Below are 24,790 nucleotides of genomic sequence, written 5' to 3' on the forward strand. Positions count from 1 at the left end.
TCATATGAGGCTAGCTAGTACTGGCCTCATAGAACAAGTTTGGAAGCATTTCCTCCTCTGCCTTTTGCCTTTGAGGATTGGAGTTAATTTCTCTTTAAATGTTTGGTAGAATTCACCAATAAAGCCATCTGATCCTGAATTTTTCTTTGATAGGTTTTCAATTACTTATTTAATTTCTTTATTCACTATAGATCTGTTCAGATTTTCCATTTTTCAAAGAAACTTTTGAGTGAATTTTGATAGTTTGTGTGTTTCTAGAAATGTTTCCATTTCATCTCGGTTATCTAATTTGTTGGCATACAGGTGTTGATAGTATTCTCTTACAGTATTTTTTATTTCTGTAAAGTCAGTAGTAACATCTCCATTTTAATTCCTGATTTCAGTAATCTTATGGGTTTTTTTTTCTTTTGTTTTTTCCTTTGTCAGTCAAGCTAAAGATTTGTCAGTTTTTTTTCATCTTTTCAAAAACCAACTTTCGGTTTTGTTGATTTTGTTTTTTAAAATTATTTTTCATTATCACTGCTCTAATCTTTATTATTCCTTCCATCTGCTTGCTTTGTTTGTGTTTAGTTTGCTCTTCTTTTTTCTTAAAATTTTTCTTCTTAAACATGTTTTTCGACCTTAAGATTGAAGGTTAGGTTATTGATTTGAGATTTTTTTTTAAAATGTGCATTTATAGCTCTAAATTTCCTTCTGAACTTGCTTTTGCTGCATCCTTTAAGTTTTGGTGTGTGTGATTTTGTTTTCACTGATCTCTAAGTATTTTCTAATTTCTCTTGTGTTAGCTAATTTGACGCGTTTGTTGCTCAAAACTATGTGGTTTAAGTTCTTTCTGCTAGTGATTTGTAGTTTCATTACATGGTGATCAGAAAAGACACTTGTATAATTTCAACAGTTTAATTTTATTGTGACTAGTTTCGTGGCCCAAAGTTTATCTTGGAGAATGTTCTATCTGTATTTCTGAGGGAGGTGTCTTCTGTTGTCACTGGGTGGAATGTTTTCTGTGTGGTCTGTTAGGTCTGCACGGTTAGGTTAGCTTACTGTGTTGAAGTCTTCTATTTCCTTATTTATCTTTTGTCTAGTTGTTTTCTCCATTATTTACACTGGGGTGTTGAAGTCTCCAACTATCATTGTAGGACTGTCCAAATCTTTTTTTCATTTAAAAAATTAGAGGTAGGTTTTTCTTATTAACAAGTTTCGCAAGTTCTTAATATAGCTGGATACTATTTTACCTTTATTAGATATGTGATTTTAATATATATAATTTCCCCAACCTATAACTTGTTTATGTGTTGTCTTAACAGTATTTTTTTTTAAGAAAGAAAACTTGTAATTTTGATGAAGTTCAATTTATCAACTTTTCTTTTATGGACTGTGCTTTTGATTTAGTTTCTATTAAATCTGCCTAAATCAAAGTCACAGAGGTTATATCCTATTTTGTACTTTTAGAAATTAAAATTATTTTAGTTTTACATTTCAGTCCATAAATCTTTTTTTACTTAGTTTTTATATATGGTCTAAGATGTAGATTAAAGTCCATTTTATCATATGAATCTCCAACTGTTCTTTCAATATTTGTTGAAAAGACTATACTTTTTCTGCTGAATTTCCTTTTCTCATTTAAAATCAAGTGGCCATAAACATGTGGGTCTATTTCTGCACCATTCTGTTTCATAGATATTTGTCTGCCTTTATGTCACTTAGCATTTCTCTCATATATTTTGTCTCTTAGTTCTATGTTCTTTAAGATAGTCTTCAGCCAATCCTGAAGTACCTGTTTTCTCTAAGTTTGCTTGCCCTGTTTTATCCTTCTTTTCACACTGTGGCTATCATACTCAAGGCCAGATTATACATAGGTATGAGTTAACATATATGAATTAAGGACTACGGAATAATCTCTTATTCATATTTTAGATTTGTATTGTATTTCTAGTTCTTTTTATTCAATTCTATGTGCTATTTTTTCTCCTGTAAATTCCTCTTATATAAAATTTGATAATGGAATCTTGTTTTCCTATGTTATTTACTTACCCTTTTAAAATATGAAAAGGGGAAAGATGAAGGGAGAGAAAAGCAATCTTTATTTATTTTAAGAAATTTTATCATAATGAAAAAGACAGTCTTCTGTATTCAATATTTTCTTTTAATTCTATCTCCCCATTCTGATCTGTGATTCCATGTGAATAGCTGTGTTTCTATATTGCCTCTACTACTTTTGGGTCAGAAAGCAAGTTGTTTCTGGGAAGCTTGAATTCCTCCTGGAGTTGATAGTTCATTATAGTTTTACATTTCCTGGCTCTGAGTAGGCCACATGGTATCTGACATTCCCCAGTGGTTGGTTGGCTAATTTTGTGGAAATTGAGTTGCCATCTTTAGGGAAACACTTCTGACATCCATTAATTTTTAACTGCAGACATTTTGTATTTCTAAAAGCTTTGAGTTTTCTTCAAATATATACCTGATTGTTGCTACATATTTCTGACGCTTTTTCATTATGAAAAATTCCAAACATTCTAAAAATAGAGAAAATGGTATAATGAATAATGGTGTAACAAACTCATAGTTCCATGAATTACCAAATCATGCTAATTTTATCTATACCTCCACTCATTTTATTTTGAAGCAAATCCCAAGTATCATATCATTTTGCTATAAATTATTTTCTATACAGTTACCACAACAAGAATTTTACTGATGAGGAAAACTAAAGTCAAAGTGATATTAAAAAATGATTAAAATAGAAGTATAATTTGAGAATATTGAAATTCCATCATGCAACAGAATTGTCAAGCTTAGTAGTCTCCTTAGTTTAAATATTTTCCTTCTGTTCTCCATATAATGACAGGGAAAGTTTTCCAGGGTGTCTTAAAAGTGAGTAATAAGGTACAGAACAGAGTAAGAAAGTCACAGGTAAAGAATTAAGCATTTTGACATTTGCTTACATATACACAAAACAACACTAGAACGTTGTGCAATAAAACAATGAAAATGGTTAATTAGGGAAGGGATATAAGATGGATGGGGGGAGGAAGAGGGTTAGAACTTTAAAAATCTATACATTGTTGTATTTTTAAGTCATTTGAGTATGTTTTATATTTTTTAAAATAAATATGATCTTTTCTTCTAGAATGTACTGTTTCATGCAAAAACTAGGATTTTCGAATGATCAAGTCAATATGAAAGTATTATAACAATACCAAGATCACTGTTAATTGGACAGATGGCTATGTAGTTTTTTAAAAAATTGCCTGACTTTATAGTTAGAGCCTTAAGTTTTATAGTTCAATTACATGTTAAAAACATATATGGCTTAAGTGTGCGTTACTAGCGCTCAGACTTCATGCGTCTCTCTTCACTTCAACTTGTCTCCCTTGCAGCTCAACAAACAAGAGCCTCAGTTTCTAGTTTAGTTTTGTTCAACTTACCTCAACCAGGTCTACCTGTCTGTGATCTCACTATTTCTTCAGAATCTAAAGTGATGAAACTTCTCATGCCTCATTCATGTTTCCAGTTAGGTGTTTTCTTTTCTCTAAAAAGGAATATGTCCAGAAGAATGGAATTCAGTCAAACTGAGTCTCAAGGGGACCTCTGTACAACCAATCCTCCATATTCATGGGTTCTGCATCTGGGAACTCAACCAACCGTGGATTTAAAATAATCAGGAAAAAAAGTCCAGAAAGTTTCAAAATGCAAAACAAATTTGCTATATCAACAACTATTTACATAGCATTTACATTGTGTTGTGTGTGTGTGTGTGTGTGACTGAGACAGACTCAGTCATGTCTGACTTCTTGTAATCCCATGGACTATAGCCCTCCAGGCTCCTCCATCCATGGAATTCTCGAGGCAAGAATACTGGAGAGGGTTGCCATTTCCTACTGCATTACATTGTGTTAGGTATTATAAGTAATCTAGAAATGATTTAAAGTATAGCTTACCCTTGAACAACATGGGTCTGAACTGAACGAGTCCACTTACTTGTGAATTTTTCCAATAAATACAGTACCTACATTTTCATTTTACATATCCTTAAATTAAGTAGCTATGAGAGAAAGTTTCTTTTCTCTTAAAGATCACAATATGTGGAATCAAAAGAAATCAAAAGGGTTTGAGTACTGATTCTGACCAAACTGTTTCAGGTTTCTGCTCTTGGGTAAGTCATTTATGAATTCCTCTGTTTTTGAGGCAGAAATAGCAGTATGTGGGTTTTCAACTACACAGGAATTGGCATTCCTAAACCTCCCTCCCACTGCATTTTTCAAGAGTCAACTTTATATGGAAAATATGTGCAGGTTATATTCAAATACTATTCCATTCTAATCAAGGGGCTTGAACACTTATAGTTTTTTTGATATCCCCAGGGGGTTCTGGAACCACTCTGATGCAGATAACAAGAGACAACTCTACTCTTCTTCCTCTCAGCTTAAGACTTAACTGGTTTTCATCTCACAATACCAGCTGCTCCTCAAGTCTAGGGGTCAGAGTAGTTTAATTCACGTATTTGTTGAGCACCTAATGTGTTCCGGGCACTGTGTTTGGTGTTTGTTATTACACTAAAATATAATTCCTGTCCTACAAGTTCAGAATCTGGCATGAGACACAAATAAGAAAGTAGAGTTCCAATTAGGTATTGAGACTTAGTTTAGCAGAACCAGCCATGGATCGTGTTGGAGAGTGGGCAGGAGGTGGGGTTAAGCTTCTAAGAAAAGAAGCTGATATGTGTCAGAGTCAACTGAGTTTTAGAACATGAATAGGAGTTAGTCAAGTCTTTATTCAAGGACATAAAATGGACACAGATAGAAAAATGTGAAGAGTGGTTCAGAATTCTGAACAGTGTTTTAGGTGTGTGTGTTATTTATTACTAGAAGATAAGGTCCAAGGCTGGGAGAAGCAGTAAAAGCTAGAGATGATGCAGGGAAGCTTCTCTTATCTTATCCCACCCCTGGGGCTATATTCTCAATATCAGTGTAAATCCTCAGGGAGAAAATACAATGCTTCTGTTATTGGGATATAAATATTTCCCATGAATGCTGTGCAGGAGAAACACGGATGTTGGCTATGGTCCTCCACAGCTGGTCAAACTCCATTCTTTCTCTCATTTCCACTGTATTGCCCAGTACTTTCACAGCTGCTGATTTGGGGTGAGTGACAGATGAAAGCAGAAGCATTCCCACTCAACCCTTTTAAGGGCAGCCTCCTTTTCATCAAGCATGAAGTCTGAGAAACTTCTGTTGAATTGCAAATCTCTCTTGTGTCTTTGAGGAATTATTTTCTTTCTTTCTTATGGCTTTATTTCCTTATCAATTGGATCTCTTTTCTTTAGCAGGCACTGCTGCTAGCCGGGCTTCTAATGTTTGGTTCAGTAAATCCTAATTTTGGGGCATCACCACTGGAAGCTCAAGTTTTTTTTATTGGAGGATAATTGCTTTATAGTGTTATGGTGGTCTCTGTTGTACATTGATGTGAATTAGTCAAAATTATATACCCCTCCCTCTGCCACCCATTCCACCCTTCTAGGTTGTCACAGAATTCCATGCTGGGAATTATATATATATATATATGTTATATAACAGCTTCCTGCTAATTATCTATTTTACACATGATCATGTATATATATCATTGCTACTTTCTCCATTTGTCCTAACCTCTCCTTCCTGCTGCAGAAGGAAACGGCAATCCACTCCAGTACTCCTGCCTGGAAAATTCCATACCAGGTTCCTCTGGTAGGTTACAGTCCATGGGGTCGCAAACAGTCAGACACAACTGAGCAATTTCACTTTTCTTTCATTTTTTCCTTCCCGTGCTGAAACTCAAGTTTTGCGTGAAGGATCCTACTTGTCAATAGATGAACTGGTTAGAAATCAACCACTTCTTCAGTTTCTCCTTCCCTGCACTCAGGCTCATGCCAGGAGCCAGAGAGGACAGGGTCTCAAACAGAAAAACTGATAGTTTGTACATAAAACTCATCAGCAAAAAAGGTGAATGTCTGGATTTAAATGGAACATTTTTCAACCATTAGAGACAAAAGGAGCTATAGGTAAGTGCATGAAGTCTTTTCATAGATAGATGAGTGGTTTAAACCCTCCATATCCACCCCTTGCCTTCCAGCCCCATGTTATTTTTTTAGTGACATACCTTGGAGCATTATGAGATAATGTATTTCACTTGAAGGGTACCTGTTCAAACCTAAGGCAGTGATCAGATTGTGGAAGAAACTCTTTATGCAGGGAGGAGAGGGTGGACCCTAATGGTTGAGGCCACAGCCATAAAAAGGGACAACGTGATGCGGCCTCCTTAGGATCAGAAAGCCCCTTTATTTACAAGGCAGAAGAAAAGCTTTGAAGAATTATACCCAGGAGGAAAGCACAAAAGAAGAAGCAGATTATTATTACCTGCAGGCTCTTTTCCCAAGTGCTTTGCCCATCCTCAGGAACTCCAAGTGTGCCAGGCTATTGTCAGCCTCACAGTAGAAGTCATGGGAAGGACTCCAGGATGGAGCAGGACATTTCAGTCATAAAACGGCAAAGAAAATTCTTGCAGGGTGATCCTCACCTTCATGGAGATATCAAAGACTTTTAGGGGCAGGTAGGAAGAATCCCTTCTATATTTTGGTTTGGGGCTCATCTTCTCTCGCTTAAGGGATAATTAGCTTCAGTATATTCAGACAGCCAGAAAGAATCCTCTTTGAGGGGAACAGTCCTATTTCATTTCACTCCATTACTTATTTTTTGTGCTTCAACTGCAACGTACTAGGCTCAAATACTGCTCTTTTCCATTAAAAACCTCCTGTCTCTCCTATCAAATCTATACTTATTTTTAGTATTTATTTTAGGTATCACCTTTGTCCAGAATAGTTTCTAAGTCTCAGCTTGGATTCCTTCCCACGTGCCCCCTCAAGTCCCCTGGGCTTACCTGTGACACTTCACGTGTGACACATTTTAACTTTTCTGTCATTCTCATTAGGCAGTGAGCTGAATGAGGGTAGTGACAATATTGCCTTACCTTCAAATCGGCAAACATAGCACGTGAGACATAATCAACCTAGAACAAAAGCTGAATGGTTTTACTGCTAATAAGGTAATTTCTATAGAGGCTACAGGGAGATGAGATGTTGAATGAAATCTCCAGGGGAAAAGACCACAGAATTGCTTTCAGAAATGGTATGGACCTAACAGAAGCAGAAGATATTGAGATGGCAAGAATACACAGAAGAACTGTACAAAAAAGATCTTCACGACCCAGATAATCATGATGGTGTGATCACTGACCTAGAGCCAGACATCCTGGAATGTGAAGTCAAGTGGGCCTTAGAAAGCATCGCTATGAACAAAGCTAGTGAAGGTGATGGAATTCCAGTGGAGCTATTTCAAATCCTGAAAGATGATGCTGTGAAAGTGCTGCACTCAATATGCCAGCAAATTTGGAAAACTCAGCAGTGGCCACAGGACTGGAAAAGGTCAGTTTTCATTCCAATCCCAAAGAAAGGCAATGCCAAAGAATGCTCAAACTACCACACAATTGCACTCATCTCACACGCTAGTAAAGTAATGCTCAAAATTCTTCAAGTCAGGCTTCAGCAATATGTGAACCGTGAACTTCCTGATGTTCAAGCTGGCTTTAGAAAAGGCAGAGGAACCAGAGATCAAATTGCCAACATCTGCTGGATCATGGAAAAAGCAAGAAAGTTCCAGAAAAACATCTATTTCTGCTTTATTGACTATGCCAAAGCCTTGGACTGTGTGGATCACAATAAACTGTGGACAATTCTGAAAGAGATGGGAATACCAGACCACCTGATCTGCCTCTTGAGAAATTTGTATGCAGGTCAGGAAGCAACAGTTAGAACTGGACATGGAACAACAGACTGGTTCCAAATAGGAAAAGGAGTCCGTCAAGGCTGTATATTGTCACCCTGTTTATTTAACTTTTATGCAGAGTACATCATGAGAAACGCTGGACTGAAAGAAACACAAGCTGGAATCAAGATTGTCGGGAGAAATATCAATAACCTCAGATATGCAGATGACACCACCCTTATGGCAGAAAGTGAAGAGGAACTAAAAAGCCTCTTGATGAAGGTGAAAGTGGAGAGTGAAAAAGCTCAACATCAGAAAACAAAGATCATGGCATCTGGTCCCATCACTTCATGGGAAATAGATGGGAAAACAGTGGAAACAGTGTCAGACTTTATTTTTCTAGGCTCCAAAATCACTACAGATGGTGACTGCAGCCATGAAATTAAAAGACGCTTACTCCCTGGAAGGAAAGTTATGACCAACCTAGATAGCATATTCAAAAGCAGAGACATTACTTTGCCAACAAAGGTTCGTCTAGTCAAGGCTATGGTTTTTCCTGTGGTCATGTATGGATGTGAGAGTTGGACTGTGAAGAAGGCTGAGCGCTGAAGAATTGATGCTTTTGAACTGTGGTGTTGGAGAGTCCCTTGGACTGCAAGGAGATCCAACCAGTCCATTGTGAAGGAGATCAGCCCTGGGATTTCTTTGGAAGGAATGATGCTAAAGCTGAAACTCCAGTACTTTGGCCACCTCATGTGAAGAGTTGACTCATTGGAAAAGACTCTGATGCTGGGAGGGATTGGGGGCAGGAGGAGAAGGGGACGACAGAGGATGAGATGGCTGGATGGCATCGCTGACTCGATGGACGTGAGTCTGGGTGAACTCTGGGAGTTGGTGATGGACAGGGAGGCCTGGAGTGCTGGGATTCATGGGGTCGCAAAGAGTCGGACACGACTGAGTGACTGATCTGATCTGATCTGAAACAAAAGGTACAAAAGTTTTGCTACTTGGGTGGGAGTCACAGGTGAGAGATTGTAAGTAGAGAGGTGGCACTAGTGGTAAAGAACCTGCCTGCCAGTGCAGGAGACGTAAGAAATATGAGTTTGATCCCTGGATCGGAAAGATACCCTGAAGAAGGAAATGGCAATCTACTCCAGTTCGTGGACAGAGGAGCCTGATGGGCTTTAGTCCATGGGGTCACAAAGAGTCATGTCCATGGGGTTACAAAGAATCACTCGACTGAAGCAACTCAACACACAAACTTTATTGCACACGAAGACTGCTGGGTGTGCTAGAGAACTGTAGGGCTGACAGAGAACCAAAGACTTAAGGTCATTTCTCATGCTTTTCATGGCTAATGGTGATCAGTTTTCTTCTAGTAACTGAGGCTTTAAAAACAAATTTCAGAATATCATTGATTTGTTCTTATAATTGGTGTTAGTCTTCAGAATTGGAATGATGAGAATCAATTGGTAAGGACTTAATTTCTGAATTTATTAGAAATTACCAGGAATTCATAATTTTGTCTCTGGCAGGTCATCTAATAGGGCCCAAGTTTGAAGAGACTTAGCTTGGTATTATGGACTGAAAAAGCTTGAGAAACTCATCTTAACATTCCCCAGAATATTTGACTTGAAGTTGGCACTAAATTAAAATATGCGGATAACTGACTGAATCAGTGTGGTTTATCCCTATTCTCCCTTTTAAATATAACTTGCTTTAGATAGGCAAGCACTTCTTGACAGAGTTCTGTTAGACCATTGGGTTGCAGGAGAAAGTCTCCATGAAAAGGTTGCTGCTGCTAAGTCACTTCAGTTGTGTCCGACTCTGTGCGACCCCATAGACGGTAGCCCACCAGTCTCCCCCATCCCTGGGATTCTCCAGGCAAGAACACTGGAGTGGGTTGCCATTTCCTTCTCCAATGCATGCAAGCGAAAAGTGAAAGGGAAGTCGCTCAGTCATATCCGACTCTTAGCGACCCCATGGACTACAGCCTACCAGGCTCCTCCACCCATGGGATTTTCCAGGCAAGAGTACTGGAATGGGGTGCCATTGCCCTCTCCGTGAAAAGGTAATATTGTGTAATAAGTGTACTAATGGCCTAGATTCCTATGACTCATTCTACAGCTGAGCAGATGAAAGACCAACAAGCCTGGATTAATTGACTGTCTTCCAAGGGAAGTGGCAAGACAAAGCTAGACTCTGGTGCCCTAACTTAGAGTCCAGAGCTTTCTCTATCACATCGTTTGTCAGCTAAGTGCTGGCAACTCTTTGCACTATGAATTCATTTCCTCCTTACAGCATTTTACAATTGAGTTGTGCAGAGATGTTAAGTAACTTTTCCAAGGCTGCTCGGCTAGTAAGTGTAGATGCTGGGATTCAAAGCCAGGCAGTCTGGCTCAAGTTCTGATTCTGGTTGAATGGGAATCACATTCTTCACAAAATCATTTTTCTTCATTTTTTTCCAGCTCAATGGATATTGTTATTATAATAATGAGATAGCACCATTTGGGATCTTAGAATAGTAGATGTGAAGATGGAGCCTCCTGTCATCTTCACACCTTAGTTTCAGCTACCATTTATAGGAAATCTTCCTCAGCTCTAAAAATCAATTAGATGAAGACCTCAGATCCTTCAAATCTTTTTAAAAAAAATTTATTGGAGTATAGTTGATTTACAATGTTGTGTTAGTTTCAGCTGTACAGCAAACTGAATCAGTTATACATATACATATATCCACTTCTTTTAGATTCTTTTCCCATTTAGGCCATTACAGAGTATTGAGTAGAGTTCCCTGTGCTATATAGTAGGTCCTTATTAGTTATCTATTTTATATATAGTAGTGTGTATATGTCAATCCCAATCTCCCAATTTTCCAAGGAGAGATTGGAAGAGTAGGAGAGATTCCCCCTACTCCTTCATAACCATAAGTTTTTTTTTTTTTACATCTGTAACTCTATTTCTGTTTTATAGATAAATTCATTCATCATACCCATGTTTTTTTTTTAGATTGCACATTTAAGTCATAGCATACAATATTTCTCTTTCTCTGTCTGGTTTACTTCACCAGTGTGACAATCTCTAGGTCCACCCATGTTGCTGCAAATGGCATTATTTCATTCTTCTTTGTGACTGAGTAATATTCCATTGTATATATGGGCCGCATCTTCTTTATCCATTTGTCTCTTGATGGACATTAAGGTTCTTCAAGTATTAACAGGATCTGTGACTAGAGAAAGTGGAGCTTCGTGTGCCATATCATGATAAAATAAATTTTAGGATTGTTTGGAGAATCCTCACCAGGACTCTGTTCATGCTGTTGCACAGATGGGAAAGATAATGGCTCCTGGTGGAAACCAGAGCAGTGGTGTGACCGAGTTCATCCTGGCGGGTTTCCCAAATCTCAATAGCACAAAAGCAGAACTGTTTTCTGTCTTCCTTCTTATTTATCTGCTGACTCTAACAGGTAATGTGTTGATCGTTGGGGTGGTAGGAGCTGATACTCGCCTGCAGACTCCCATGTACTTCTTTCTAGGTAATTTGTCCTGCCTAGAGATTCTGCTCACTTCGGTCATTATTCCCAAGATGCTGAGCAATTTCCTCTCAAGGCAAAACACTATTTCCTTTGCTGCATGTATTACCCAGTTTTATCTCTACTTCTTTCTTGGGGCCTCTGAGTTCCTACTGTTGGCTGTCATGTCAGTGGATCGCTACCTGGCCATCTGTCATCCTCTGCACTACCCCTTGCTCATGAATGGGGCTGTGTGCTTCCGAGTGGCCTTGGCCTGCTGGGTCGGGGGACTCCTTGCAGTACTTGGCCCCACAGTGGCTGTGGTCTTGCTTCCTTTCTGTGAACAGGATGCTGTGGTGCAGCACTTCTTCTGTGACAGTGGTCCTTTGCTCCACCTGGCATGCACCAACACCAAGGAGTTGGAGGAAACTGACTTTGTCTTAGCTTCTCTTGTCATCATAGCCTCACTGATGATAACTGCCGTGTCCTATGGTCACATAATCCTGGCTGTCCTGCGCATCCCCTCAGCTTCAGGCCGGCAGAAGGCTTTCTCTACCTGCACCTCCCACTTGATGGTGGTGACCCTCTTCTATGGAAGTGCCGTTTTTCTATATGTGCGGCCATCACAGAGTGGCTCTGTGGATACTAACTGGGCAGTGACAGTGGTAACAACATTTGTGACACCGCTGCTGAATCCATTCATCTATGCCTTACGTAATGAGCGAGTAAAACAAGCTTTGAAGGACGTGTTTAAGAAGGTAATAGCAGGATTTTGGTGGCATCTTTCACTTGCTAGAAGTTTCAACAAGAAAATAGTGAGTTGAAAGTGAAGGGACGTCATCACTTAAGGGATGTCCTAAGTCCAAGTCTTCTTTGTTATCTTCTCATTGTCTCATCATCATGGATATCACCACATGACCAAATTTTGGAACCACTAAAGAACTACAAAGGCATCAGATCCATCCTTCTTCTCTTTCAGGCAAAATTCCTTGATTCTATCTCATATAAATTCACATTATTATTGATTTATCGTAATCAATACCATTATAAGAACCTCCAACCTGTGCAATCTTAACCTATGGGTCCATAGTCACCAGGAAATCTAAGAATAAGCTTCAGAAAGTGAATGAGCACTATTATTATGTAAACGTATATATCTGAGCCTATATGCACTTGTCTGGGAAGAGGATATATAGCTTTAATTCAATTCCTAAAGAGTTCATGTATGATTGTCATCAAAATTTAAAAACTAATTCTCATTAGATTCTTAAAATTATTTATGAAAATCAAGAATCTTAAGAAAATGTCCTATAATCATAGAAATAAATAGATTAACTGTATATTTTTGTACATACTTTCTGAAAAATATTGCATTCACTGTTAGGTGGAAAAGAGGTAAAACAAATCTAATAAGGGACTTATTTTCTTCTTTATGGCAATTTCAGATGCCTTTGGAAAAGCAGATCAAAAAGAAAGCTTATAAATAGTAGCATTTAATGTGGTTTTCTAATTTACACTGTATTATAAAGGTGAATTAAAGATATAGTCACTCATTTTATCAGTGGATTATGTTGCTTTCATTTGTCCATCTTTTTATTACATTTGAATATCTGTTGTCCTCATTCATCTTTTATTTTTAGTAAAATGGGGATGGAATGAGGACCTTCAATATAAAAAAATTAAGAATATCAAATACTGTTGTATCTACCAAGAATCAGATTTTGTGTTACATTTTATCTACATCATTGTATATTTGAAAGGAAATGGTGGTACTTATTTGTGGTGACCTTGGAATCTTGGACAAATGTTTATGTATGTATATATGTATGTATGTATTCAATCATTCAACAAAGGTTTTTTTAAGCATCTTTGTTGGATACTGTGATACAGTAATATATGTTATTATATATAATATGTCTTTATTATATATAATAAGATGAATAAGCAATGGTTCCTAACCTCAAGCGACTTTGATCTTAAAGGGGAAGACTAGGAGACAAATAATAATTCAAGATAGGGGATGATAAGGGGGTTTACAAAATAACATTGGAGGTCATATGAAAATTGATTTATCCTGTTAAGTATTTTCTTGTTAGAGAAGTTTTCGGAAGCTATCATTCACTACATGGGAATTAACTCCATGTTGGAGTGCATTTGTGTACATAGACACAATGCTTAGAAAAAATAAATATCAAAGTATGGACAGCACATCAACCTCAAAATAATGTTGCAAAATTGGCAAACTGAGCATTAATATGCAAAGAAATAGCCATAAAGTTTCAATGGTCACTAGAAATAGTGATGATTTTATCTGGTTCTATTAGTAATACACAAACACACACACTAAATATTTCTATCCTGAAAGATTCCTGATTGAGAACTAGAGGAGTGGAAGGAATAAGAATAAGCAGTACTTTGAGAGAGAAAAAGAATTCTTCTGGAATGATCTAGAAGTGTTGCCCAGAGGGCAGAAGAGATATTGCCTTAAAATCTACCTAATTTCATGGAGCATAAAAACCGGAAGTCAATCCCAGAGATCACAAAATAAGAGGACGCTGAAAATAAGAATGTGTTCCAAACACATAGAACAGAGCCTGGTACTTAGGAGGTGCCCAAGAAAGTTGACTTAGTACTGTGTCTGTCTAAGCTGGAACTACATTATTTGGAATTTTCCTTTCTATATGGATCTAAATTTCTATATGGATGTGGTGGAATTTGTAGTGAGATTTAGAAGGTGGAAATGTCACACACAACAACCACTGTGTTCTGAAGATTGGCAGAGAATGCCAGGCTTTGTTGCAGCTTGCACTTATTGATGCAACAGAGATGCTATTCTGCTAGTCTGCTTTTTACTCATTGGTATGGGCTTCTGTTGAACCCACAACTCCTCTAGCACAAATGGATCTCCTCCTCCATCTCTTGGGCCAAGTGAATGGGTAGTTCTATGATGAAGGGAGCCAGCTTCTCCTGCAGATCTCCCATATCAACAAGGTTGGAGACAGTGAGAGACAGATGTAGGTCCCGGTTTTCTCTTTTTATTTCATTTTGTCTTTATGGATTTCATGGTGTAGGTTTGAATCATTCTCCCCTCACTTCAATGCCCATTTGTCCTTACCTGTTCACCTCCAGGGTTACAGATTCAGGCCCAACTCTAGTCATAGAAGCAAGAGCTTGACATAAACTTTTTCATCAGTTCCCAGAATTGTAATAAATCTCTTATTCATCACTACATACAGTGCTTCCACTTTGATTGAATCCTAAATGATACAATTTTTTTTTTGCAATAATAAGCTGCAGCATTTCTCCTGTTTCCCATTATTTTTCAAACTTCTTAAAGACAGAGACTGGATCATATCTGAATTTGTTTCCATGCCATCCAGAAGAGTACCTGGTAATTTGGAACATAGCAAACTCTCATTACTTTTTTGTTTCTTGTAGGGAAAAATTACATAAGGAATGAAAAAGTGTCAAATAAGTATGCTCAATAGTGATTTGCTGGGGACACTTTTGTATAATTCAAAGGGGATCATGTTGACAATTGCTTATTAAAGGCCCATATTGGCATAGGAGTACCATAGTTATAGGTACCATAGGAAGTGAGGAAGACAGTTTAACAGCTCTGAGATTGTACAGGCCCTGAGTCTATGGCTGAGCTCCCGAGTGGGCCTTGGAGCAGATGAGTTCAGTAGCTATACATACATAGTCAAAACCTTCCTTAAAGATCCTCATTCCAAGAAAACCATTATTTTGTGAAGTTTTGCATATGGATATTTCCCTTGGGTTCCCCATCTTAAAAAAAAAAAAATGCATTGCGGCTATGGGAAGTATTTCAAGATCTGCCAATACAGAAAAGATTTTAGCAGTAAAGACTTTGACAAGTGTTCCAGATGTTCTCTGTGACGCCTAACATTCCCCAAGCAGTGAGGATGACATAGTGGGTCTCAACCCCAACAAGCAACAAAATTAGTTGTTGGAAGTGTCATCAGTAAAATAAACTCTGAGTGCAGACTCTTAGCTGTAGAAGCTGGTGCTTCTCCTCTCAAGTGGAGCCCAGAAGATAAGGTCTCAGTTTCTACCACTATAGAAAAAAGTACCTACTGAATCTTTAGCCAGGTGCTCTCTTTCTGGTTCCCAATGGACATTATTTTCTCAAAGGTCAAAAGATCTTATTTGAGACAAGAAATCCCCACATGTCTCCCACATAAGATCATCTTAAATTATATCTGCTTTTCAGAACTGATTTTCCTTTATCTCCCCCCTCAAGCTGCCTGGGTAGTCTTTAATTTGCTCCTTCGAGCCTTTTTTTCAAGTGCTGAAGAGTTCCTTGTCTTGATTGTAGCCAGTACTTCTGCTTCTTACCATGATAATGGAAGGAGGATGGAAGGAGGATAATGGAGGAAAGTGGCACAGATGCCACTTTCGTAAAAACCCTTAAGAGTCAGAACATACCAAGGTCAAGGAGTGCACTTTTGGCAACCCCAACATACCTTTGCCAAGGTTTCAGGGCAGGGCAGCAAAAGACCCACTGATTGTCCTTGAGTGGACAATTAAATAATTGTGAAGCTATCCCAAGACCTCCAAGCTAAATGTGTGAACTATCTAGGTCCTCCCCTTCTCACTCAAGATACTAAGAAGAAAGATTTACTTATCTGTCTACACCTTCCCCTCATTCTTCATTCCATGCAACACTGTCATCTTCCCTAAACTTTTTGCTTTAAATGCTGGTGAGATTGTCAGTGGGCCCTAAGCAAATAAAGAAGCCATCAGAGCAAGTGACTGTCATGAGCCTTCCTTCTCTAGTTCCTTCACTTATTGGTATTTTGTTTTCACATTTTTAAACACTAATGATCACCAGGGCCTGTCCTTAAATTATTCTTCTCTATATAAATGCTCTTCCCTGTTGGTTCTTACCCACATTACTGTTAACTGCTCTATGTTTTTTATTCGTAAAACTCCTTTCCGGATCTTTCTCTTGAATCTAAGGACTTTATATCCAAATTCTCACTGTGCATCTCCACCAGTAGTCATACAGCAAACACATTAAAGCCCAGGCTAGTCACCTTTCTCAGGGGAGGGTCAATCTGTCAGGACGTCCTGGCCGATTCTACTTTCTCCCCTCCCTCCAGTCACCAAGCTCTTTATTCTTGCCTGGTCACAAAACCTTTCTAAGAGAGGAAACTTGCAAAGGACAAATATGATCAAGTCAGACAGAAATCCTGTCAAATATCCCCCTTGTATAAGCAGTTTAGGAAGATAGGCAAGTCTGAAGGCCTGTCATACCAGTGGTTTCTGGGCGACTTCCACAAATCGGGATTAACCACACCTTAAGGTCACAAGTAGACACCTCACATTATACCCTGCTGGTTTTCCAAGTGAGCAATCAAAGTGAAGAGTCTGGTGGATTCTTGCCAGAAATGGCAAGACAGTTGTCACTATGTTATACTGTGTTTTGGAAGATAATGCCTTAAAATGATTCATTGTACTCCCTTTGGACGGCGTGGATGTCTGAACCCTTTGAGCCCAAGGGTTCCCGGAGCCCCTGTTTAGCATTGGGAAGACCGCATACAGCACTTGCGACTCTGGGGAAGACAGACTAGGGCCTCAGGAAGAGAGTTCTGTCAGGCGTTGCAGCCCCAGCAACACCTCCGGGTACCACTCTTCTCCGTGTGAATGCCGATTGAGAAACGCACTAGTTTTCTTTCCCGCTCGAAGTGCCGACATAACATCTGCCTGAGCAAGATATTCCTGACAAAATATCTACATAGCGGGATGAGGGGCCTCTGTCTACAACGAAGTCCTTGAGTCAGGTCAAGGTTGAAAGGGACTTCACCTAAGTGGATCTAGGCTTAGTGGTGTTGGCTTCATTTAGCTTTAACGAGAGGGAAAAGGAAAAAAAAAAGAAAAAAACCGAGCACCTGGGCTCGTCCGGGATTTGAACCCGGGACCTCTCGCACCCAAAGCGAGAATCATACCACTAGACCAACGAGCCAAGCTCTGCGCCACCTCTTCCTATTTAAGAATATTCATTTATTCTGTTCGCTGCATCACGTTGTATGAAGACCATTTTTGATTCCTCTCCTAAACCCAGCGATTTTCTCCAGACTTCAGAAGCATCAGCGTGCGGATTCAGGGAAACCTGAGTCACAGGGTTCCAGAGGCAGAAATGTTCAGTAAGGGACTCAGGCTGAGCTGCTAGTCCACATGTGGACCCTCTAGCGAGGATCTGAGTTCTTACAGAGTTAGGACAAACATCCCTACAGGTGGCCTGGAGTTAGAGGACAGGCAAAGACAAAAAACCACATTGATTTCATCGAAAGCCCTCCCGCCCAGGGTCTAGAGCTGAGGAACTCGATACCACGCCCCTGCGGAGGTCAAAAACTAGAACCACTGCCTCAGCCTGCCCACTATGTGAGAAACACCCTGTATCAGGCTCTTGCTGTTTTCTTTCAGCTTAATTTAATGAACTTTGTACTATAGATCTAGATTTAAGGCACTCTTCAAGGGCGCGCGGAAGGTGGCAAACGTCGGGAAGAGTCGACAATTTCCAAAATCGTCTTCTTTAGAACCCTATCCTCGCCCGCTTCTCCAGCACCCAGAAGGTGGTGGGTGGAATGGGAAGGGAGAGCGTTGTCTTTACTCCGCAGTCTCTTCTACTTGGGGAACGAAACTGCTGGGCTCTAGCTTGTCTGCCTTGGTCACACGGTTCACCGCGCACCGAGCATATTCCTGGCTCAGGGCACAAACTTGATAAACAACGAACGCAGGGCTCAATATCCGCGCCAGATTGCTGGGCGGGCTAAGATGCGAGAGAAAAGAAGGGGACCGCCCTCTTCCCAACCGTTCTCTGCGTCACCTCTTTCTGTTGATTCTGGACTTCAGGTTGGTTATTTATAAGAGCTCTGAGACCGAGAGAGAAGCAGCTGCCGCTCAGACTCCAAGCTGTTGGCAAAGAGTGTTAAAGGACCGAGGGAAAGGTTACTCCTCTTCTAATCTACCTCTGCTTCAGGAAACCTGGAGGAATCTCAGACCCAGGTTGACTAAGACTGAACCTCGTTCCACTAATAGATTGTGGTGGGGACGGCCTAGACCCCTGAATGTCTTCACCTCGGGCACGCTCTGGACTTCGAGAAGTCCGCCTTTCTTTAAATAAGAACAGTTACTTTTACAAGAATCCACGCAGATAGGAGACAATGACGTGATGCCGTGTCTCACACCCTCACCTACCCCACTTTATCCCAGGGCTGCGCTGGTGGCCCTGGTGTTGCCCAAGTTCAGGGACATGTCAGGCCTGAGCCTGAAGAGCACGCACTGTGGGCGCTACCAGTGCTCTTCCAGTGACTTACATTCCCATTTGGGCCCAGTCAAGAACATATTTCTACTTCGTATATAAAGAAGCGCTTCCTTGAAAAGAAATCCCTTTTAATTTTTAAATATCTATTACGTTTTATTTAAATATCATCTAGTTGCAGGTTTCAAAACTTAGGGAAGTAGACGGTGAACAGTGTGTTGCGCTTTGGCTCCATAGCTCAGGGGTTAGAGCACTGGTCTTGTAAACCAGGGGTCGCGAGTTCAAATCTCGCTGGGGCCTAGAGAGAATACCCTTCATAGGGATGAGTGGTGCTTCCTGCGCTTTTCTTTCTTACACTGACCCTTGAAAGAAAGGAAGCAGTGTGTGAAGTTTCAGGGGAAATTATCTTCTGAAGATTTGAAAGGAAAGATTATAGGATTGGCGGAGTCCACATAACTGCGTTTAAGATCAAGAATAAATCAACCTCGGCCAGCAGGTTTATCCTCCGGCTGCCATTGGAGCATGGAGTCCTGCACATTTTCCCACTTGCAACCTGTCTGACTCCCCAGTTTTTCCTTTGCTTCTGGAACGAGAACTGATTTGTCGATTTCCCTGGGACAGCCCACCCAGAAGCTATGCAGATACACCCCAATCCAGACGGTTTCTGCTCTTTTACTTCCTCGGACTCAGCCTCTGTGTCCTTCTGCCCCAGGCTACTCCAGGATTCAGTCTACCCTAGATTCAACTCTCTGGAGATTTCTTGACCTCTAGTTTAAGCCCGAACTTCAAATACAAAGAAGCTAGGCCACTCACTGGCTGTTACTATATACTCAGTAGTCGACACTTTGTCGTACTAGACATTGTTTTTGGTAGCTCAGCTGGCAGAGCGGAGGACTGTTTCGGTGATTAAGCTTCTGTCATCCTTAGATCGCTGGTTCGGTTCCGCCAAGAGGAGATGTTTAATCTCGTTGCAGTCTCCTATTCCACTAGGTTTTATCTCCTAAATCAATAACGTTGGAATGTTTAATTTGATTTTCAGGCAACAAAAGAACAACTTTTTGCCGACCATAAAACTTAATGTTATGTGTCCTCTCTGTGATCATGCATTATAGGTGATTCGGTTTACTGAGGAGATAAGAAATAACGGTTGGAGAAGGAAATGGCAACCCACCCCAGTATTCTTGCCTAGAGAATTCCGTGGACAGAGGAGCCTGGTGGGCTGCTGTCCATGGGGTCGCACAGAGTCGGACACGACTGAAGCGATTTAGCAGCAGCAGCATGAAATAACGATAACCTTTTTAGATTTGAATGGTATCTCCTAATACTGAATACCAGCTAGTCTTAACTGAATATTGGGTAATATCCCTCAACCCCTTCCCCCAGCCCTACAATTTTCCCTTACCATGAATAATTTATAATAAGCAATTCAGAGTTTAAAGAGAAATACTGTGGAAATATCTGTCCTTTAAAAGAGTGTGAACAAACAGTGTAGAGAATGAGCAATGCAAAAAAGCAAAATATGCATATGGGAATATTCTTTCAATAATAAGAAATAAATACTAATTCAAACTAGGGGGTTTTGTTTCACCACCAAATTACACAGTGTTCACTGTTTAGTACTGGCCAGGATACAGTGACAAAGACTTTCTCATAAAATTGTCACTACTTTCTGGAGTAGTACAGTTGGGCGTTATAAATCAGGAATCTTAAAAAGACATTTTTTTTTTTTTAAGCAGACATCGTGTTTCATCAAGTATTCTTTTCCTACTCCTAGAAATTTATCATTCATCTTTGGGAAAAAAAAGAAATACAGCAAAAGATGTTTATCTGTGGGTAAATTGTGTTCTGTATATAAGTTTTTTTAAAAAAAATATGCTACATATATAAAGGACGTTTTTTAAAAACCAGAGCTTTAACCTTACAAATGATGTTTAAAAATATACCATGCCACTGGGAGACATTTTGACAGTTTCTTACAAAACTAAATATATTCTTTCCATACAAACCAGCAATCACATTCCTAGGTACTTACTCAAATGAGTTGAAAACTGATGTCCACACAAAAATCTGCCCATGAATATTTATAGCAACTTTATATGTGTATCATCTTCAAAACTGGGAAACAGTAAAGATGTCCTTCAATAAGTAAATAAACAAAACTGTGGCACATCCATACAATGGAATATTATTCAGCACCAGGAAGAAATGAGATATCAAACCATGAAATGGCATGGAAGAACTTCAAATGTGTATAAGTGAAAGAAGCCAATCTGAAAAGGCTACATACTGTATGATTCCAAATATTCAGCTGGAGAAGGAAATGGCAACCCACTCCAATATTCATGCCTGGAGAATCCCATGGACGGAGGAGCCTGGCGGGCTACAGTCCATGGGGGTCACAAACAATCCAACACGACTTAGCAACTAAACAACAACAACGACAAATACTCAACATTCTGGAAAATGCAAAACTATGGAGATGATAAAAGGGTCAGCGGTTGTCAGGTTATAGGGGAGGGAGGGATGCATTGGGGAAGCCCTGAGGATTTTTAGGGCAGTGAAGTTATTCTGTATAATACTTTAATCATGGTGGATATATATCACTCTACATTTTGTCAAAACTCATAGAATGTGCAATACCAAGAGTAAACCATAGTGTAAATTAAAAATTTTAGAGGATTTTTTTCCCCTCTTCACAAAGCACAAAAATATGATCATTTTGTGTGTGTGTGTGTGTGTCTGTGTGAAGAATATAGGTGTCAAGATTTTTCTTAGTGAAAGGTGGATAGAAAGGAAAGGCACTGATCTGGAGGAGTCATCAAAGCGAAACAGGAGATGACCTGTGAGGACACAGAAGATAATTTTGATTGAGAAGAGGGAATGACATAAAAAGGAAGGCAGAATCAATGTGTCACCAAAAATCCCAAGACCTTGGTTCCTGTGCAGAATCCTCATTGTCTGCTCTGTACCTTTCATTCCTCAAGGGGCTGCAGGGAAATACTGTACCTCTGAGAGAGCTGTACAGCCTGTGGGATAACAGGGGCTGAAAGGGCTGAGAAGGGCAATGGGACAACCATTCTGATAGGGCATCACTAAACAGATCCTGAGTGTATCCCTTCCTCTTTCCTACACTGAGTTAGGTTCTCAACAGGCATTGCAACTGGGTGATTCAGAGACTGGGACAGTCTCCAAGGTAAGTAAATTCGCTTAGAAGGGGCAAAGCAGTGGCTAAGCCAACATTCACAGAACACTCCATTGGGCTTGACACCCGGAGTCAGCCAAAAATCAGCTTTTAAGAGTTTTGGAATCACAAACCCACCTGCAAAGTCAAATTCAAAGAACCATTTACCTGCCCTGCCCCAACCCTTAAGGCAATAATGCCTGAGTGAGATCTGGAAGCCTGGAAGGAAATGGCTTTCCGCATGGATGCATTCATTCCTCATCTTCAGTTACAAGAGTAATGTGATTAAAATCAAATCAAGTCTGTGCAGGTTATTTCCAGTGCACAGAGCTGCAGCTCTGAAACCAGTGTTGGCTCCCAGACCAGGGCTGATGGGGGCTATGGGGCAATATCTAGGAAGTCTTTCCTACCATATGGTGCCTAAACCAGGTCATGAGAACGATTCAATGTGAGCGTGGATTTTATAAGAGGAGGACAGAAAGAATTCCCCCTTGTGAGAATGCAAAAGCTTAGATACAAGCAAAGTGAGGTGCAAACAACTAGTTTGAGCACGAGATGTTGAGAAGAAACCGAGCTAACCTGGTTCGAAGTAAGTATTTCAGAGCAGGATTGAAAGGTTTCCTAGAAATTCTTGCAAGAGAGATTTTCATGGATTCAGCTTGAATTATACTACTGATTTACAGCTATGCTAAAACACACCATTGGCAGTGGTGGGATTCGAACCCACGCCCCCGAAGAGACTGGAGCCTAAATCCAGCGCCTTAGACCGCTCGGCCACACTACCACAGGTGGTGCAAATAACTCATCCCTGAGCTGTTTACTACAGTACGCGTGCTCATAATTTTGAATTTTCTTGAGTTAGTGGAATTTCTCTCAGTGTTTTCATTTATCCCTGAAGGACCTGAGCAAACTCGGAGAGAGGAGAAATCATTGTATTCTCACAGGCCTGAGAAGTGAACTAGAAAGTTGTCAGTGATTATTAGCGCAAATTTCCTTGAAAGACCTTTTCTTTAACCGAGGCAATTCCACGCAGAAAGGAGGGGGAAAAATCTCACTGGCGACTTGTTTCAAGTGATTTCGGAAGACTAAGAAACTCCCCTCTGTTGGGTCGTTGGTCTATGGCTGTGAAACTCACAGAGAGAATGAGGTCGGAGATCAGATCAAGAAAGAGGTTCGCTTCCGTTGACAGATCTGGCAAGCCTGTCGCCGATAGACAGGAAAATCGTTGGTCGCATTCCCTGCAGGTTCGGTCAGAGAGAGAAATTGGTCTACTTTTCCTGAAAGTAGCGCTCTGGGGTAGACCCACGCACACGCGCACTGCTATAGCCTCTGAACAATTTCCCTTACAGAGGGACCAGGGTGACCCCCAGAGGGTGGTTACGTCCAAGAACTTTCCCACACCGGGGAGGGGTGTGTCCGAGTTTTCATGGGTTCCGGAACCGCTAAGCTTCAGATCATTTCTTTTGAATGGAGTAGAGGGAAGGCAATGGCAACCCACTCCAGTACTCTTGTCTGGAAAATCCCATGGACGGAGGAGCCTGGTAGGCTGCAGTCCATGGGGTCGCTAAGAGTCGGACACGACTGAGCGACTTCACTTTCACTTTTCACTTTCATGCATTGGAGAAGGCAATGGCAACCCACTCCAGTGTTCTTGCCTGGAGAATCCCCCTCACCAGGGGGAGCCTGGTGAGCTGCTGTCTATGGGGTCGCACAGAGTCGGACACGACTGAGGCTACTTAGCAGCAGCAGCAGCAACAGCAGAGGGAAAGGAAAAGTTTCAGATCCAGCCAGGGATCTTCAGTACCCAAGTGGAATCGCATACCTGTCAATCTGTGCTCCGCGGTAAACCCTGGATTACAAGTCACTTTATTCATTGCTCTTTCTGATTGGCCATTTCTGGGTCTCTGGATGCAGAAACTCTCTTCGGAGTCTCATTAAAGTTTCCTAACTTCCTCTTACTCCCCGCCTCCATCACTCCAAAAAACCACACCCTGCTCTTGCCTGCCCTTGCCCCGGATCTCTCCGAGGTCCTTTCCCGGCGGCCTAAGGGTTCGGGGTCAGGGTCAGGCGTGCTTCTCTGTATTTTCTTGGGACGAAGGTCTTGCTGGTTCCCATCTTCGATTCAGGAAGCTGGGTGGGGTGGGGAGCGAGGAACACAAAAGAACTTCTAAAAAAGCTGATTGGAAATAGGGCTCAGGGAGCATCGGATGAACGTAGAACCAAGACGGGGAAGCAGGAGATGGGGAAAGCTGGGGCCACTTTAGGAAGAGTTCAAGGCCAGAGGCGGGCTCTCCTTGCACTCCCCATCAGCTCCCTACTGCCGCCAATCCCGGTGCCCTCTGGGTGAAGTCCCCTCCACCCGTCCACCTCATCTCACGCCTCTCCCACACCGGGTTAGACGCTTCCTGATCTCTCTTTTTCGCTCTCTGGTTCCCTCTCTCTGCTCCCAGTTGACAGGCAATCTGAGCTCCCATGGTGGAACTGGGTGTCAACCCGTGGGCTCCCATCTAGTTCTTTCTCTCCAGAAGATACCAGAGTCACGAGTGTGGCCGTCTCTCGGAGATGGTCAGCAGCAAAGGCTAGCGAATCTAGCGGAAGGTGTGGCTTCTATGCCCCACACCACTGGAGATTCAGTTTGTGTTTCCACGCTTTTTAAGGACCCTCAGAAAAAAAGTGTGTGAGCATATTGCCTTGAGCAGTGCACGCTTCCTTCCAACAGGTCATAAGCAGTGGGAAGACTGATGCTAATCTCAAATTGGAGAGAACCTAGAGATCGTGTGCAATAAACTGTGCATAAGACTAGGAAGCACCAGTTTGAAAGACAGAAAAGGCCTGGGGTTCTTTACTACCTGAAAGGATGTAGGGATGGATGGGAGGAGAGAGAACAAGTGTTGAACATATTTATCAAACTATTTTGTCTAGTAGTGAACCAGGTGAGAAACTCAGAGTCTATGGATTGGTCCTGGGAAATCTCACATTGAGGCTTTTGATTGGAAGATTAAGTGAGATCATAT

General features: G+C 40.7%; 1 protein-coding gene and 3 non-coding genes across 4 annotated transcripts; 2 read left to right on the plus strand and 2 right to left on the minus strand.

Annotated features, from left to right (window-relative positions):
- Nucleotides 1-10,166: 10,166 nt before the first annotated feature.
- Nucleotides 10,167-12,512, plus strand: LOC133255963 (olfactory receptor 6S1). Its single transcript, XM_061430613.1, has one exon. The coding sequence runs from the start codon at nucleotides 11,124-11,126 to the stop codon at nucleotides 12,129-12,131; it is 1,008 nt and encodes a 335-aa protein (XP_061286597.1). The 5' UTR covers nucleotides 10,167-11,123; the 3' UTR covers nucleotides 12,132-12,512.
- A 4,712-nt stretch (nucleotides 12,513-17,224) lies between these two features.
- On the minus strand, nucleotides 17,225-17,296 carry TRNAP-UGG (transfer RNA proline (anticodon UGG)). The gene has a single exon. It is a non-coding gene; the product is annotated as a tRNA-Pro (tRNA).
- Nucleotides 17,297-18,822: 1,526 nt separating this feature from the next.
- Nucleotides 18,823-18,895, plus strand: TRNAT-UGU (transfer RNA threonine (anticodon UGU)). Its single transcript has one exon. It is a non-coding gene; the product is annotated as a tRNA-Thr (tRNA).
- Nucleotides 18,896-22,478: 3,583 nt separating this feature from the next.
- Nucleotides 22,479-22,560, minus strand: TRNAL-UAG (transfer RNA leucine (anticodon UAG)). Its single transcript has one exon. It is a non-coding gene; the product is annotated as a tRNA-Leu (tRNA).
- Nucleotides 22,561-24,790: the final 2,230 nt, after the last annotated feature.

This window comes from Bos javanicus, chromosome 10, assembly GCF_032452875.1.
Source record: "Bos javanicus breed banteng chromosome 10, ARS-OSU_banteng_1.0, whole genome shotgun sequence".
Taxonomy (NCBI): domain Eukaryota; kingdom Metazoa; phylum Chordata; class Mammalia; order Artiodactyla; family Bovidae; genus Bos; species Bos javanicus.